Here is an 18,311-nt window from a genome sequence, read left to right on the forward strand (position 1 = left end):
ACTCAATGGCCTAGGACCTAAATACATTGCAGATATGTATATGGGGAAGTCATGGCCTAATGGTTAGAGAGTTTGACTCCTAACCCTAAGGTTGTGGGTTCGAGTCTCGGGCCGGCAATACCTCGACTGAGGTGCCCTTGAGCAAGGCACCGAAGCCCCAACTGATCCCCGGGTGCCGCAGCATAAATGGCTGCCCACTGCTCCGTGTGTGTGTTCACAGTGTGTGTGTGTGTGTTCACTGCTGTGTGCACTTTGGATGGGTTAAATGCAGAGCACAAATTCTGAGTATGGGTCACCATACTTGGCTGTATGTCACGTCACTTTCACTTTCATATGTTCACTAAATATAAACCTAACAGACCAGTCAGATCATTAGGATCGAGTCATACCAAGGGTTCACACAAAGCAGGGGAATCTGCTTTAAGTTATTATGACACCTGCAGTTGGAATCAGCTTCCAGAAGAGATCAGATGTGCTAAAACAATAGTCACATTTAAATGCAGACTCAAAACTCATCTGTTTAGCTGTGCATTTATTGAATGAGCACTGTGCAATGTCCAAACTGATTGCACTATATTTTGTATAATCATTTTCTATTCTTAACTGTTTCAAACAAATTTTAAACCTCTTAAATCACTTTTTAAATCATTTTCAAAGTATTTAAACTCCTTGTTTTATTGTTGTTTTTTTATTATTATTTTTTTTTCTTTTATGTAAAGGACTTTGAATTACCATTGTGTATGAAATGTGCTATATAAATAAACTTGCCTTGCCTAACCATAATCTAACAGTTTGCTAATACTAGTGATATTTAGCTAACATGTAGTTGCAAAGTTACTTACTGTAACCACTTTGACTTTGATTTAATAATGTGCATAACTGTGGCTTTTTTTTCTATTCAATGTAAAAAAAAGCTTCCAAAAAAAAATAAATAATCTAAATATAACTTAAAAAAAAAAAAAAATCACTTACTTTATTGTGCAATTATGTTTCTTGAAATGTGTTTGAAAGAGATACAGAGTGAATCTATCAGTCTTGTATTGATTAATAAGTTGACATTTTTAAGTTTACAGTTACGTCAGGGTGGCACAGTTGCTGTACAGTAGTGATGAACACTGGACAAAACCACTTGCTGATTAAGAGATCATATAGCATCTCCCATTGCTTTTTAACACTTCAACAGTCTGGGGATCCTAAATCAACGGCAATATAATAGAGCATACAACAAAAGTGTAAGTACATTTTACCTTATTGTTTGGGTTATAATCTCTTAACCCTTGTGCGGTCTTCGGTCACTTCTGATCGGAGAATTTGTCATTTTGAATTTGTAGAATTCGAAGCTTCACAAGAATGGTATGAAACTCTGTGACTTTTATGGCACTTGGTATGTGAACACACACAAAAGAAAATTGAGGCATGATTCAAAAAAGCTAAGTGGTCGTAAAAAAAATAGTCACACTCATGGTCTTCGGCCAAAAATGACAACACACCAACTCTCTCACACACACACACACACACACACACACACACACAAGCTATCTAAATGGGGACATTCCATAGGCATAATGGTTTTTATACTGAATAAACTGTATGTTCTGTATGTTCCTGTGGCTCAGTGGTAGAGCATATACTGTACAAAACTGTATGTGCTGTTGCCCCTACACCAACCCTACATCTGACCCCCCTTACAGGAAACTTTCTGCATTTTTACAATTTAAAAAAAACTTTGCATACTTTATTTCTATACCAGGTTTTACAAATGAGGATGTCCCCAATGGGAGGTTTTTTGAGATTTTGTCAGGTTTAGCTCACTTTTGTGTACAAATTTGTCGCCAAAATATCTATAACCATATACACACACACACACACACACACACACACACACACACACACACACAGAATTATACATACTCAAATGAACTAGTATGGCTATAACCATATAGCTAAAATGAGTTAGAAGACTGGAATAAGAGGTTAAAATCAGATCAGACCCAGAAGGATTAAGCTCTGATAAAGCATTCCTGTTTATTTTTATAGAATTTTAATGTTTTGTGTGACAAAATGCTCTGTGTTCAAGTTTGAATTTAGTTGTAGGAGTAATAATAATAATAATAAAAACCTACAATTCAGATCAACATTTAAAACAACAAAAAATATAAACCTTAACAAAAAGTAGTCTTTGAGAATGGCTCAATATAAATTTAAACAAACAACCTAATAAAAGTAAACAATTATGTATAAAAAACTACTAGGGGATTCACAAGCCTCTCTATAGAGTCCTATACAGGAATCTAGTGGTTACACCGTGAAATTACAGGTTTTTCATTCATTTTTTTTTTTTTTTTATTTTTTTTTTTTTTTTAAATGAAAAAAATATTATTGAGCAAAAATTTTTTTTTTGCTCTCACCAGGAGGTGCTATTTTGCCTTCAAAAACTGGATTTAGTACCATATAATTCTCCTAAAATACAAAAGAAAAATGAAAAAAATATTATTGAGCAAAAATAAATTATACTAATTAAAGAAAAAAAAAAAAATAAATAAATTACATTTCAGGTGTCACTTGAACTTTTGACCGCGAAGACCATGAGTGTGACTCCCAATAGAGGAGTGCACAAGTGGAGTACTTGGAATCTTTACGGATTAATAACAAGAACGAGCACCTGAAAGCACAAGGCTCCATTTATAAAGCACAATGACCACAATATTGTATATGGTTTGACCATGTAGTTACATGAAATCTGAAAAAAATTAGGTTTTCTTAATCACTTTGGATTAATTCTCTCTTTTTTCTCCTAAGAACAATAGAGTATGCTGATAAAACTGATGAGTTGATGCTCATGAAATCATCCACTCAGTTATAAAATTCTGTCAGATACACATACAGTACTTTCCATAAATATCTATGACATAATGTTTGTGATGTGTGCTTTGGCATATGACCTGCTATTTAATCAATCAACCAATAATTTTAGTCACATGTATATGGAGCTTGTCATCATTTTGGGTCAATTTTACATTCACTATATATCACTTCACATGTAATAAATAAATAAATAAATAAAATCAAATTGACATGCAAATTTGAATTTTTATGTTTGCATAGATTGCTGCAAAATTAAATGTAGGCCAACTATATACATGCATGTGCATATCATTTTTCTGTGTATCGACTTTTCATGGTACATTTTTGAAGTATGAATGAAACGCTTTGGGTAAGTTCATGTTTTGTATAGCTTACATGCATTAGAAATTTGATTTTCCCTAAAACATATGACAGATGCACTTACAGTTCAGAGATTATTGGGTTTCGATTTATTTTGATGGGTCCCCTTTAGAAATTCAGTTTAGTACTTTGCAACTATAACTCCCAGAGTATCACCGTTTGAAATATAACGATGTCTTGCTTTTAAATGTTTTTCTTTAAAAGTGTGCTTAAGAGCTTTCATTAAAATAAATGCTACTTTGTTTTTATATTACGTCATTCATGGATTTCAAGGCGTATCTTAAGTCTTTTTCAGTGCACATGGGAAACCCGTTCTAATCGGAAACATAACACGAAAGTAGCCTGAACAAAACAATTGTACACAATAAAGCCAACTCACATGCATACGTGTAAAATGATACAAATAATTAGTGTCTCTTGTTTTAATAAAAAGAAACAGAGTTTTTATCCCTGCTGTAAATGGCAACTCTACACCTGTCAGTGTTCTTCTTCGGACAAACACTTTTCTGTGGGCGTAAGGGTCAGTAGTGCGCCATTGATTTAAAAGGCCTTGACCAGCGCGCTCTTTTCTCATTGGCTGATGGGCGGAGTTTGTTTGGCCAATGAACGCAGACTTTAGTTAAAGACACTGCAGCAATGCGTTGAGCAGGACGCGCAACAAACTTCACTTTCAATGGATGTTTGTCATATTTTAAAGACTGATGTTAGTTAAAATTACAGCAGAACAGCGAAGGGAGTTCTCTCGGGCGCTTAGCAGGGGCTCAGATAAGGTGTCCTTCAGCATATCATTAGTTAAAGATAATTAACGTGATGTTTTAGGGCAATGGAGAGTGAGCAGTCAGGAACATTTGGAGGCGGCGGAGAAGATTCACCAGGCTCCGACACGCTGTCAGAGGGCGAGACGCAAGCAGAGCCGTATGAATCCCAGTTACACTTTGAGGATTTTAAATGTCAATCCTCAGATTTTGTAGGTCTTGACGACAAAGTGAAGGGAAATGATTCTGTTGAATGCAGCGACGAGATAAAAGCGAGAAATGGAGATTACCAAGAAGAGGGAGAAAATGATGGAGACGAGGACGAAATGGTAAAGTACATGAATTATGATAGCACTAAACACTCATGACATTAAGTTTGTGTGTGTTTGTATAATGAAAGCTGTAAACGAGCCACTGCAGGTGTGTTTGTTTGAGCGAAAACGTTCTGCATGTTGTTGTTGACTGGTTAAAAAAAAAAAAAGATTTACCATGTTGTTAGTTTTGGAGAAGGCTTGATTGATATTGATAATCAGCAACCATAGGCTATATTTTGCTCACCTCTAACCTAAGTGTTACATCTGCTGTTTGTTTATTTGTTTATTTATTAATGAATGAATGAATTACTTAATGCATGAATGATATGATAAAATCGTAATTTCTCTCTATGAATAATTAGCCTTTTCAAACTATACCGACAGTCACGTGTTCATGCATACTAAATTGCGATTGAAAGGCTGTAGTATTCGCATATTGAATTATGATCGGTCTCGTCTTTTGCATACTCGGTTTCCTCCACGTTTCGCTTGTTTTCTGACTCAATGTTTTTTTCTTCTTCCACGTTTAACTATTAACAAAGATATAGTTGCTTTATTCATGCATGCCTAATACATAAATAAATAAACACATTTGCATTTTGTGTTGTAATATTCATTGCAAACAGATTTTTTTTATAGGCTATATAGTTCAGAGTTTATTAATTAATAAATCCCTTTATCAGAAGACGTAATTATTGAATCAAATATTTATTTACACATTCATATTTACTTGTTTGTTTAATCAAAAATATTTAATAACATTATGAAAATGGATTTGTCCTTTTATTAGATAAAAGTGGGAGACATTATGTTTATTATATTAGCACAGTTACACTTAATATAATATTTAAAATAGCCTAAACAGTGTGAAGATTATACAAAAGCATACAGTTGGCATGTTTGTAAATGGGCTTTTTTCTTTTATTATATTATTATTTATTTTTTTTAATCCATCCTAAATTGTGCATTACCTTAAAGTCAACATGAACTCAACCCCGTTTACTTTATGAATACATTTACCGGGTCTTATTGTGAATGATTCATTGGAGCATATGTGTCTTCATATTATTTCATCAAAATGTAATATCTTACTCTACATCTAAACAGGCCTTCCTTTCCGCTTGACATCACCAAATCATCTTATTTATTTATTTATTATTCATGTTCTCTAATTACCTTTCACAATTAATTCCTTGTTAGTCTCACCCTAAACTTAAAATTAAAAAGCTATTCATCTAGAGGCATATATGCAATATTGTACTCAGTGTATCTCAGTTGTATTGTATCTCGAGCAGACAGGGAGTTTCTGTCGTTCTGTCTTGTCATTTGTAGGTGTTCTGTACAGGTACTCTGCATTTGTACTTTGAACTTTCTCACATGCATTTTCATCTGCTTTCAGTTTCATTCAGCTGTATATGTTGTGTTTGGTTTGCACATAATCTAAAAACAAAAGATCCTTTCGCTTGTTTCATAAAGTAAGTCCTTTAAACCAAGGAGGGATTCTGTGGCCTTTGTTTGCAGAGTCTAACTTGAAAAGTAGGTTAGTCATTGTCAAAAACAATTCCTGACTGGTTTTTCCAGCATAGCTAATATGTCAGACCCTATTCACTGGGAGTGACGTCTAATTGGCTTGCCCGAGGATTAGATGGCTTTGCCACACCAATCAGATACCTGAGATGCTGGTCGCTCTCAGAGCCATGTCATCACCTGTTTACTTACAGCCAGGTCAAACGAGTGGAAACAAGCCATCTGAAGCTCATAGAGATAGAGCTACCCTTTTGCCACAATTGTATTACAATGCAGAAGACAGACTTCAGAGAGCCAGTGCAGCTTATCTTCCCCCGCTGCTGTTTGTTTACATGAAGGGATTCCAACTACTACATATTTATACACCCTTCGTGTGAACAATCAAAGAGCCTGGTCTAGATGTACTTGTGATATTGTAGCTAACAGCACTTATGACATTTAAGTGTCTGGATAATTGACCACATTTAGTGGAAAAAATAAAAATCAATATACACTAAGGAATTATCATCACTGTACTTTCTTATAATGTCAAAATGATGAATAGAAAGACTTTAAGTCAGGAATTACAAAAAGGACATGGACATTATCGACTTTTTCGAAATATCTTAATACTATTTTAAATGTTAATATTGTAATCATTCAGTATGTGTATAAACCGTGGCACGGTCACAAACATTCTTAAAGAAGAATATTGCATGCTCCAGTTATAATTATTTTTATTTTTATTTAAATAAACTTTGTTCAAAATCGTAACATTTGATTTTATGTAGAACACACCAAAATGTTTGGATCCTCAATTTTATTTTGCCTTCTTAATGATTTCTTGTGCACTTACAGTATTTCATCCCAAACTTGACCGCTTTCACTCACCAACCCCGTTTTAGTTCTCTCTAAATAGCCTCTTTCTCTTTTCACACTTTCCCTCATGAATACTGCCCCAGAAAAGCAAAAGATGCAAAGACAGCAACACTGCGACACTGTCCTGAGCGTGTCTTTGATGCTTACAGTTGTTCCTTTAGGGACTATATGAGGACAGACAGCTTTCTGGGACGGTGGTTGTGGTGTAGCGGTTAGGTTTTGATTTTAGCCAGGTGGCTTTGAATGATAAAAAACTTTCTCCTTTCCAGTCTTAATGTGCAGTTTTTTTGTATGTTGATTCTACTGAGGCAGGTTCTCTTCTATTTGTTTGGGCATGTCAACTGGGCAGACACAGCAACATTGACTCAACCAATTCCCTTCAATGCTGCTAATGGTGCAGTAACCTTTAAATAATGAACTTATGATGAAAGAGCAGCAAGTTGTTGAGAGATAGTAAAGCACCCAGGCTTTGTTTAGACAGGCGTTTTGTCTTTATTAGCCCATAGAGTGTCCTAAAGTGAAGTGGGAAAGGGTGGTCTGGACCAGAAAGCACCACAGTCAGGGATTTGAACTTTGGTTGCCCAAAGCAGAACTTCCAACTGCCTGCTAACATCAAGAAGTTTCTTTACCTATTTGATAAAAAATACAGAAAAAAAAATATTTTGTGAAATATAATTGCAATTTAACGTTTTGTATTTTAAACAGATTTCTATTTTAATATACTTTAAAATATAATTTATTCCTTTGAAGCAAAGATGAATTTTCAGCATCATTATCCAGTCTTCAGTGTCACATGATCCTTCACAATTCATTCTAATATACTGATTTATAATAAATGTTGGAAACAGTTGTGCTACTTAATACAGTATGTTTTTGGAACCTGTGATACTTTTTTCAGGTTTCTTTGATAAATAAAATGTTAAAAATAACAGTGTTTATTCAGAATGGAAATTTTGTGTTACAAATACACTACTATTCAAAACTTTGGGGTCAGTAATTTTTTTTTCTTTCTTTCTTTTTGTAAAGAAATCAATACTTTTATTCAGCATTGAATGGTTAAAAAGTGATAGTAAAACTTATATTGTTAGAAAAGATTTCTATTCTGAATAAGAAATCCATCTTTGCCATTGCAGGAATGCTGAAATCAATCAATACCAAAGCAATAATCGATAAAAATTCAGTGCAGTGTCACAAAAATAAATTATTTTAAAGTATATTAAAATAGCAAACCATTATTAGAAATTGCAATAATATTTCACAATATTACTGTTTTTTTTTTCTTCTGTATTTTTGATTAAATAAATACAGCCATGATGATCATAAGACATTAAGAAATCATTAAGAATCAATAGCAGTGAATGTACAATGTACAATGTACAATGTACTCTGGCTGTTCTGTACTAATGCATTTGTACAGGAAAGACTTAATCCTCAACATGATAGTACATTATTAAAATTATATTAATGTTTCCCCGATTATAGTCATAATCTCTCAGTCTCAATTTCATACCTTTAATCTTTTCTGGTCATATTTTTGACAGTGAATCATTCATCTTTTTTTATACTCGATCAGAATCATCTGTTGTGGAGCTCTCAGCAGGGCTCAACAAGTGAAACTCCATTTCCGGAGTTATAAATAACCATCCATTTATTTTAACAGGGTTTCTCGGACCTGTAAAGAGGATGTAGAGTGTTGGTAGAATGAATGGCTTGCTTGCTAAGAGGATTTGCTGTTAATCTGTTTAGGGTTTCTCCTCTGTCTATTGTGGGTGATGTCATCTCATCCCCAGCATGCCTGTCTGTTTGCTGTTGATTTATTGGTTTTCGCTTGGTCTACTGTTGATGAGACTGATATAGCATTGGCTTCTGGGAAAACCTTTTAATGGCCTTGAAAAGGAATTTCATAGCACCAATGTGGACATCTTCTGATGGGTGTAGGGTAAGAATAGAGAAACTTTTTGTTTTCAAACTGTATAGCTTTTGATATTGGCCATTAATGTATTCATATTATTGACTCATCACATTTTTGTTGTAGTATAGGTAGAATATAACCTTATAAGAACAAAACGTTATTTGAATTCTGAACTGGTGTTGAATTTGAAGCTGCAGATCATATAATAGCAGTATAGCTGACCGTGTGGTTTGGTTGTTGCTATTATGAGGTTATGGCTTACTGTTAACACCTGTGTGGAAACTTGGCTGAGGTGACAACAAACCATTTTGTAATGTATCTAATGTAAACTATGGTGTCTGTTCTTCATAAATTGTATCTGTATTCAATCTTGTGGGCTGATGGCTGTTTGAGATGGATTCTGTTTACAATACTCCATTATCAAAGACACACGCTAAGCCTGAGGATTCAGGAAAAGTGAAAGGCTTGGCAAATACATCCGTTTTTTTAGGGAAGTGTGTACTGGTTGCTTAACACTCTTTAAGCACTGTCTACACTGTAAATGAGCAGTGGAACTTTATAACTAGCAGAAACTTTATAAACCTCCATTATTCATGAAGGCCGGGTTAATTAAAATATATTTATTGTCTATTTATTATATATTGAGCATGTTTTTTTTTTTGTCTAATTAATGTGCTGATTTATTAATCAAATTCATCGCAGGTTAATCACATGCTAATTTAGTCTGAGAAATTACCCCCAAAAGATGAAGTCATTATTGTGTTAAATGAGATAAACATGGAATATACATTACAAAAAGTAGCTTTAGAATGAAATATTTTGATTCAGTATTGATTTTTTGGTAACACTATAGCGGAAAGGGAACACATTCACTATTAATTTAGACTTTTCCCTCAATAAACTCCTAATTTGCTACTTATTAATAATTAGTAAGGTAGTTGTTAAGTTTAGGTATTGGGTAAGATTAAGGATATCTAAAATATGCTCATGCAAAATAAGGTGTTAATATGTCCTTTATAAGTACTAACAAACAGCCAGTATGCTATTACTAATATGCATGCTAATAAGCAGTTAATAGTGAAAATTGGTCCTTAAAATAAAGTCTTGCTGATTTTTTTTCCACATAAAAATTTAAGGCTACAATGTGCTTATACATTTGTTTTCAAAAGCTGCATCTGAAATGGCATTTATGTATTTTTAAGGTCAGTTGACACTGCACCGACAGACAGACCAATGCCGAATCGGTGAAAACAAGCACCAGTCAATGTGTAAACTGCATTTACACTGCAATTAGAATTGCATAATAAAAAGAAATGCAATCAGATTAATGTATTTTAAATGGGCATTCATGATTTTAAAAATTAATTATGAAATTCATAACAACAACAACAATAATAATACTTATTATTATTATTATAGTTATTATTATTATTATACTGATTGTTATTATTATTATTATTATTATTATTAATATTTTTTTTCATGAATTGATATTGTAAATATGAAACTAAAACCACCAATAGTTGGTGGCAAGTCACTGTCTTAAGGAGTGAGTCATTCAGTCAGTCATTCATTCATCCAACCAGTATGTTCAAGAGGCTGATTCATTCTGAAAAGAAGCAAGTGACTGAAATGGGTCACTAAATCATTAGCACACTTGATTTGTTCGTAAATGTGGACTCATTCAGTAATTTAAAAAAACTTTGTGTGTTGTTTGGAAGGGCACAACAGCTCTGGTGTGGCTTTGTTTTGATCTATTTTCATTGGCAAAATACATTGAATCTAGAATGTAACAATATTAAATTCTTGTTTTTGTAATTGCTGTGTAAAATCATTATAATCATTCTCACAATTGCTCTCTAAGATGACTTACAGGTTTGGGCCGAGGCAAGGGTTGTTGAAAGCATTAATCATTTTAACTGTGGCTTACTATTTTTGGAGTATCCTATGATTTGGGATGCAGTAATCTTATCTTGATTTTAGACAGATATACTGCACACAGAGCAAACAAGCATAGTGACTAAACTTGATCCTATGTATCCCCATTATAAACACAAAGCTGTCTACACTGCAGGTGTGATCTAGTTTTACCACATTGTGCGAAGACTTTGTTGATTTATAATGGGAATGATCCAGTTTTGTCTTGATGCTTGCTTTCTCTTGAGTACAGTACACACTACAGTATGTTCCAGTTCACATACTGTCCATCTTAAATGTTAAATGAAATGACTGCTTTTCAAATGATCTTTTTTTGTTTATTTGATGGGTTTCTGTTTTCAAAAACAGAATTTTCTTTTTGATGACGCAGTTTCTTATTTTTGTGCCTTTTAAAGGAATATTCTAGTTTCAGCGCACGTTAGGTTTATACAGTAAAACAGCAATTGTGAATTATTGTTGATTGCCACAAAATAATTTCAACCTGCCCCTTATTTTCTTAAAATAAGTAAACAAACAAACTGGGGAAGTGAATGGGGTCAGTTTTTTTGAAGTTTAAAAAAAAAAAAAAGTATGGCATTTTATTAAACCAATTGAATTAATTTATTTATAATTCTCCATTGTATTTGAGTTGCAAGGTTTTTTTATTGTATTTTTTATTATAATTTTTTTAAATATATATTTGAGATTGTGCTGTCATGGGCTTTCATGGCAACAAAGTTGTAAACTTAAATTTAATTTTACACAGAAATTTGTGTTAGACTCATGTTCAGTATTTTAGCATTTATGGATTGTAAGTTTCTCACTTTAACCTAGATTTTTGTTTTTGTTTGTTTGTTTGTTTGTTTAAGAAAAGGAAGAAGTGGACGTGTTATAGAAATCATCATTATGCCACAAATGCTGTAGATTGAGCTTGACTGAACTGAACCCAGAATGTTGAACAGTGAATCTGCATGGTGTGGTTTGATGTTTGCTAGTAGGCACACTGTCATCTGGCATACTTCTCTGGCATTTTGGGAGTTCCTTCATGAATGAACATGTCCAAATAATGATGAAGAGCAATTTCCTTTTCCTCCAAATATAAGAAATATACAAGCACGTGTACTCGACCATGCTTCTAAAAACCACACATCTGTTTATATCCAGAGGGAGGTTTTGTCAACACAGGAAACATAGCTTTGCTACTGAGACTTTGTAGGGCTGTTGACACCAGTAAAACTTCAGGAAAGGAGCAGTGCAGTGTGAGGGGTGACATGCCTCTTTTAGGGCAGTGGGAACTTCTGTGACACCGGGGCGTTCTGGTGAGGCTGACCCCAGCAGCACAGCACAGTAATGTGAGCTGTTTAACCTTCAGAGGAACATGATTTAGTTGGAAATGGAGCAGGGGAAATGTTAAGGTCAGGCAGATGTACAGTTATGACGTTAGCTGCTGCACTGGAGTTGGCTTCTCAATTATGGCAAAAAAGATACAAATAATATACAAATGAAACAAACTGTGCTGTTTTTTATGAAATGTTTTATTTTTTCTTCACCATATGTTTTATTGTTACCTAATTCTGTGTTTTAGCATGTCTAATTATTTAAATGCATAAAGCAATGGGGGGCAATAGGGTAAACTGCATACTGACGAACGTTTTGAGGTAATAATCTTATAGTCACACAGCCTGTTAGGAGCTATAAATATTATTAAAGTGTCAGAATTAACTTGCGCTAGTCTACGGATGCACGCGTGACATACTAGCCACTTCAGATCAAAGCCGCATCGGTCTGACAGTGCTCGTCAAATGTCAAAATGACTTCGATGACCAATCAAATCAAAGTAACTGTTGACAGAAGCAGAGCGTGAAGCGTCAGTTTAACCTTAAAGAGAGCGAGGTAAGATGAAGCTGCAAATAAGTTATAAGTAATATATAAGTAACATTAATATAAGTATTTTAATGATACGTTTTATGATAAAAATGTTAAATGACCAACAGCTATATCCAGTGACGCAAACTACTCGATTTTTTTCTCAAATATGGCCACTTTAATAGAAAGGGAGAAAGAGAGAGATGTGTAAATTGTCTGCATCTGTCTCTCTCTACAAACAATGAAGCTGAGTTTAGTTACTTGAAAAACAGCGATTTTTAACCCCCTACTTGCTGAGAAATATAATGTAGCGATTCAGTATCGATTAATAAAAGTCGCATGGCAGCGCTGACAAGTTTATGAGCTTCTGAATGTTTCTTTTTGCACAGCACGATCTCAGATCTCTGTGTGGGAGTGATGTGTGTGTGTGTGTAAAGCAGCACATTAATGTAGAACAGTGATTAAACTGAATGGTTTTAATGCATTGGCCTTGCACACACACACATACAAACACATATAGTGGTGTTCAGTACCACAACACAACATCTATTAAACAAAAAACTTAAAAAAAAAAAAAAAAAAAAAAAACACAAACAAACTACATGAAAAAAAAAACAAACATACCTATTGTGTGTTTTTTTTTTTTTTTATCGTTTAATTTAAAAATGTGTATGTACAGAATGCATTTGGGGGTGGACAGTGGCACATTGGCACAGTGGTTAACCAGAAAAATTAAAAATGGCACATCATGCCGAAAAGGTTGCCGACCCCTGCCATACAGTATAGTATTTGTCTTTTAATAGTTTTGCATGAGGGAAATAACGTACAATATATATATATATATATTTTTTTATGTTCCCCTTAAAACTCTGAATGAACGCGTGATGAAAACTGATTCTTATCCTCATTAAAATTGCATTGTCTATAGTTTGATTTGAACGAAATACAATTTGTTCTTAAAATTCTATTTTTTTTTACATGGAACATAATTTTTAATATTCAGGGTGGAGAATAAAATTGAGTGGCAGATGGAGAAGATTTTCTGTCAATAACATCATGATATTATTTGACTCTGGAGAACTTGAAATAGAGCACAAAATGACTACTTTTGCTGTTATTTATATATGCTGGCCTCTTTGGACCTTGACAGCCTCTGGTTACTATGACCTGTTGGAAGTTCTCTGCATGGAAATTGTTCAGTTCTCATTATGTTCTAGAGGAAAAGAAACAAACATACTCGTTTAGAATGAGATGAAGGCAAGTTAAAGGACAGAATCTTAATTTTTTTTTTTTTTTTTAATCTCATTTAATAATGACTATATAGGACAGGACATTACATTTAGAAAGTGGAGGCATCAGCAAGTGATGCAAGATAACTCCCATCGCCTCTATGACAACATGAGTTTACATTTATAAACTTATAAAAGGTAATGCAATTAATTCTTATTGTGAAAAAATTAACTGTTCACATAATTGTTTCTGTGTGGCTGTTTGAGCCTACAGTGTCTTATTAGCTTGAAACTGTGTGAGCAGCCTCCTCAATTCCTTTGCTGATTCTCAGGATATGAGGCTGTTGTTTCAGACATAACTCTGCCAGACTGAAAGGCTATTGACCATTGAGAGCTGTAGCTTTTGCTTTGTGCCAAAGGTCTCCGAGGTTTCAGGGCTAAAATGTTAGAAAGGTTTCTTCCCACTGTTATTGACTTGTATTTCCATGCATGCATGTTTACATATAGACTGCAAATGAGATTTTGTCCAGGTAGGGGAAGTTCATGACTGCAGTGTAAATCAAGGGGTCAAGGATTGACTGATTAGCATGGCCTCATTATGCTTTGTGTAAAGCATTGATAGCAGTGATGGGCAGTAGCGTCGCTACAAGTAGTGACGCTAGTAGTTTAACTACATTTCTTAGTAGCGTGGTGGTAGCGTCGCTGCTTTCTTAATCAAATAGCTTTTCAGTAGCTAAGCTCTTTTTTGATCAAGTAGCGTGGTAGCGTCAACAAAAGCTGACGTTACATTATCCAAAGCATTTCTGAAACTCAAGCTCAAATCAGAAATATAACTGCTAAGGATCACTGATCCTGGACCAGTAAAAGTGACGCCACCACCACTAAACCTCGTAACGTCATTGGCTCCTCAAACTGTCAGTCAAACCTTATTATTCTTCCCGCCTCTCTCGTGAATGAAGTGCGGCGCACAGTTTGGAAGGTCTTAGTTTGTTTGCAGTATGAAGGTAAATAAAATAACTGTTGATTGAATAAGTACAGCGTTCAATAAGTACAGCATTCTCTTTACTCAAGAAACACTATATTTATAAAGGCTAATGTTTTTTGTATTTGAGGAGACGAGAAGAGTGTCTTAGCATGTGTTGTGAAGTCACAGTCAGATAGCTTGTGAGAAGCGCTGAATCTTTTATAATATGATACTTTGGCCAAATAACAGAAAAAAAACTGAGCGCCCACATAGCGACAGAAAAATTGATACCAACCTACAAGTTCATGATGCCCGTAGATGCCCATGCTGCCTTCGAATGTGGCGTTAATGACGGGGGAAAACATTCGAAAACATTCAAAACTTAGTATTTAAACTTGATTTTGGTGAAACGTTAATAATATAATGAATGACACATGCAACGATGCAAATAAACGTAGCCTAAGTTATTTGTAGGCCTATACATCTGTACAGTAAGATTTCATTAATGTTAGCTAATGTAACTAACATGAACGTACAATGAACAATACATTTATTACAGTATTTATTCATCTTTGTTAATGAAAATACAGTCGTTCATTTGTAGTTCATGTTAGTTCACAGTGCATTAATTAATGACAACAAACACATGCATTAGTAAATGTTGAAAGTATTGTTCATTCTTAGTTCGTGTTACCTACACTAGTTAACTAATGTTAACTAATGAACCTTATTGTGAAGGGTTACCATTTACATTTAGTCATTTAGCAGACACTTTTATCCAAAGCAACTTACAAATGAGCACAATGGAAGAAATCAAAATCAACAAAAGAGCAATGATATATAAGTGCTATAAAAAGTCTCAGTTAGCTTAAGGCAGTATATGTAGAAAGGTTTTTTTTTTTTTTTTTTTTTTAATTTAGAGGCCTTTTTTGCTTTTGTTAATTGTATAATAAATAAAAAGAAAACAAAGATAGAATACAAAAAGATTAGAGAAGCAAGTGTTAGGTTTTTTTTTTTTTTTTTTTTTTTTTTTTTAAGAAAACAACCAGTTAGTAAATACATAGTTTTTTAGAGTGCAAGTCTTTTATTTCTTGATTCTTGAAGATGGTTATTTTTGTTGCCAAATTGATTTGGAACAGCTGTTGAATAAACAACTAAACTGAACTATTATGCCTGTCTATCTGCCTGACTGACAGTTGTATTGATCACTGAGAGAGCATTGACTTGGTATGATGTTGGTTCAATATAAAAATGATTTTTTTTTTAAAAAATAGCTTAGATGTAGTAAACTACTTTTGCCGTGTTGTTTGTAGCTTAGCTTGCTACATTTCACAGGGCTGTAGCTTTAGTGTAGTGAAGCTTCATTTAATGAAGAGTAACTGTTAGCTTAGCTTACTACATTTTCCAAGTAGCTTGCCCAACACTCATTGATAGATGCTTTACACCATTTGGATTCTTTCTACATTGAAGTTAGTGTCATTAGCGTCCATATATTCCAATGAAATTATTTTTTTTGCTAGCAAATATTTCACCAGTCTCCTGCATAATATTCACTACTATTCACAAGTTTGGGGTCATGAATTTATTTATTTATCTCTTATACTCACCAGGGCTTTATTTAATCAAAAATACAGTAAAACAGGCACACAATTTAAATGTTTTATATCTTAATTCATGTTAAAAATTAGTTTATCATGTGGTGATAAAGCTGAATTTTCAGCAGTTTCTCCAGTATTCAGTGTCACATTATCCTTCAGAAGTCATTCAACTATGCTGATTTAGTGCTCAAGAAACCTTTCATAGAAATCGGTAAAAAGAAAGGGTACAAAGAAAGGGCAAAAAACTTGATTGAATGGCCAAAGAGACCCACACTGTGACATTGTGTCCAGGGATGCCACAAAACTTTAATCTGACTGTGTGCTGAGGTAATGGTTATTTGAATACATGAAACAATAACAGAGCTGTTATTTAGTTAAACTGTCTGTATCTCTCTCGATTTGATTCACTCAAATCTCTTATATCAGATGATAAAAAAAAAACCTAGATATCAGTCTTTTACTGTTTATTGGTTTGTTTATATATAACCGTATATATATTTATTAACCCTTAATACTGGATTAGTTCCTTATTCTCTTGAGATTAACAAAATATCTTGCAAGAGAGACGTAGCTCAATCCAATGCAGAGTTAAGCTCCATCCTTTCTTAACACACACTGAAAGTTTCTAGTAATTCTGAAGACCTTGATTAGCTGGTTCAGGTGTGTTTAATTAGGATTGGAAATAAAGGATAGTGGCCCTACAGGAACAGGACAGGACACACTTAGCATTATGATTAAATGTATATTCTGTATTTTTACTGTTTTCTAAAGACATAGCTTTGTGAGGAGCAGACCAAAATTTAAGTTAGCATTCACTGCTTATCTTGCATAAATCAAGTCGTCACCTTTATTTATATAGCACTTTTACCAATACAGATTGTGTCAAAGCAACTGTACTGCATTAAATAGGAAAATAATGCTGAAAGGCAGTTCATCATTGAATTCAGTGATGTCATCATCTAGCTCAGTTCAGTTTATATGTTAAATATATAATTTTAAATTCTTTACTGGGGCCAACGCCCACTGCTAAAATTGTCTAACATCTCATGAAATGAGCAGTACATCTCGAAAACTGTTACTTTTACTATTTGCATTTTTACTATAACAGCTGCCAAGACTGACCGATCGTGAAAAGTGTTGATTAACACTTTAGATCTACTCCTGTTGCATCAAATGTTGCAGCACTGCACTGTATTTGAACATAGTCATGTCTACTGAAGACACAATGCAGTGATCATATTGCAACATGATTTCTGCAGAACGCAATATTATATTGAATCTTATATTGAATCTACCGCTCCAGTGATTATAAAGAGACCAATCTTTGACATCTTTCTGTGTATGATATATTTTATAGTTAACAGATTTTCACGCTACTAACATGAACAGTGTGCCGTTGATTGTTTAATCACTGGCTCAATTCACTTATTCATAAACAACAGTTAATCACTTGTCGACAAAAACTGTACTTGAGCAGTTACATATTAGAAAGATCCCAGGTAATGATGGTTAAAAAAAAGTGCAGTTTCAGACTTTTATATTATGTTCCTTTAGGTTAATTTATAAAGTTTGCAAAAAAAAAAAAAAATTAACACCAAAAAATCTCTATCTTCTGTAACAGCAGTGCCACTTTTGTGATTAATGGGCAGACATGAGTTAAGTCCAACCTGATCTCACTGTTAATCCCTAACAGCATTACTTTAATGTGCATTTTACTGAGGCAAGATGAAAATAAAATACCATCTAAACTTTTCTCAAGACAATCAGTTCCCTTCAGAGGTACGTTCATGTGAACCCCGACCACCAGTTGGGTTGCAATTGGTTTAACACTTTAACAGACTTGATTTGTTTTTAGCTATTTTTTTTTTTCAATTGGCTCGGGTTGCATCATTACATCCCTAATTGTAGAGTAACACTTGCATGTATAAATATCAAGAACAGTTTGATTCTTTATTTCATGACCCCATTAAGGATAAAAAAAAAAGAAAAAAACATTGTGTGGTAAAGCTTTAAGTAAAGCATAACCAAATAAGACCTTGCCAGTTCCCCGTGTTTCAAGTTTCAGTGCTGTTGTGGCTGGTGGTTACATGGTTTACTTGACTAGTGTTTAAAATATTATCCTTGGCTATTTTGGGCACATGGGCCA

General features: G+C 33.9%; 1 protein-coding gene across 10 annotated transcripts in view; it reads left to right on the forward strand.

The window, feature by feature from the left end:
* The first annotated feature begins 3,835 nt into the window (after positions 1 to 3,835).
* The window catches only part of mast4 (microtubule associated serine/threonine kinase family member 4), a 130,470-nt gene continuing 115,994 nt past the window's right edge, over positions 3,836 to 18,311 (forward strand). For 8 of the 10 annotated variants that reach the window (XM_042725021.1, XM_042725024.1, XM_042725025.1 and 5 more), the window contains exon 1: positions 3,837 to 4,309. In XM_042725021.1, the coding sequence (XP_042580955.1) occupies positions 4,049 to 4,309 (261 nt within the window). In that variant the 5' untranslated portion in view covers positions 3,837 to 4,048. Of the gene's footprint in view, positions 4,310 to 18,311 lie in introns of all 10 variants that reach the window. The other 2 variants (XM_042725022.1, XM_042725023.1) reach the window with 1 other exon arrangement.

Source organism: Cyprinus carpio, chromosome B5, assembly GCF_018340385.1.
Source record: "Cyprinus carpio isolate SPL01 chromosome B5, ASM1834038v1, whole genome shotgun sequence".
Classification (NCBI taxonomy): domain Eukaryota; kingdom Metazoa; phylum Chordata; class Actinopteri; order Cypriniformes; family Cyprinidae; genus Cyprinus; species Cyprinus carpio.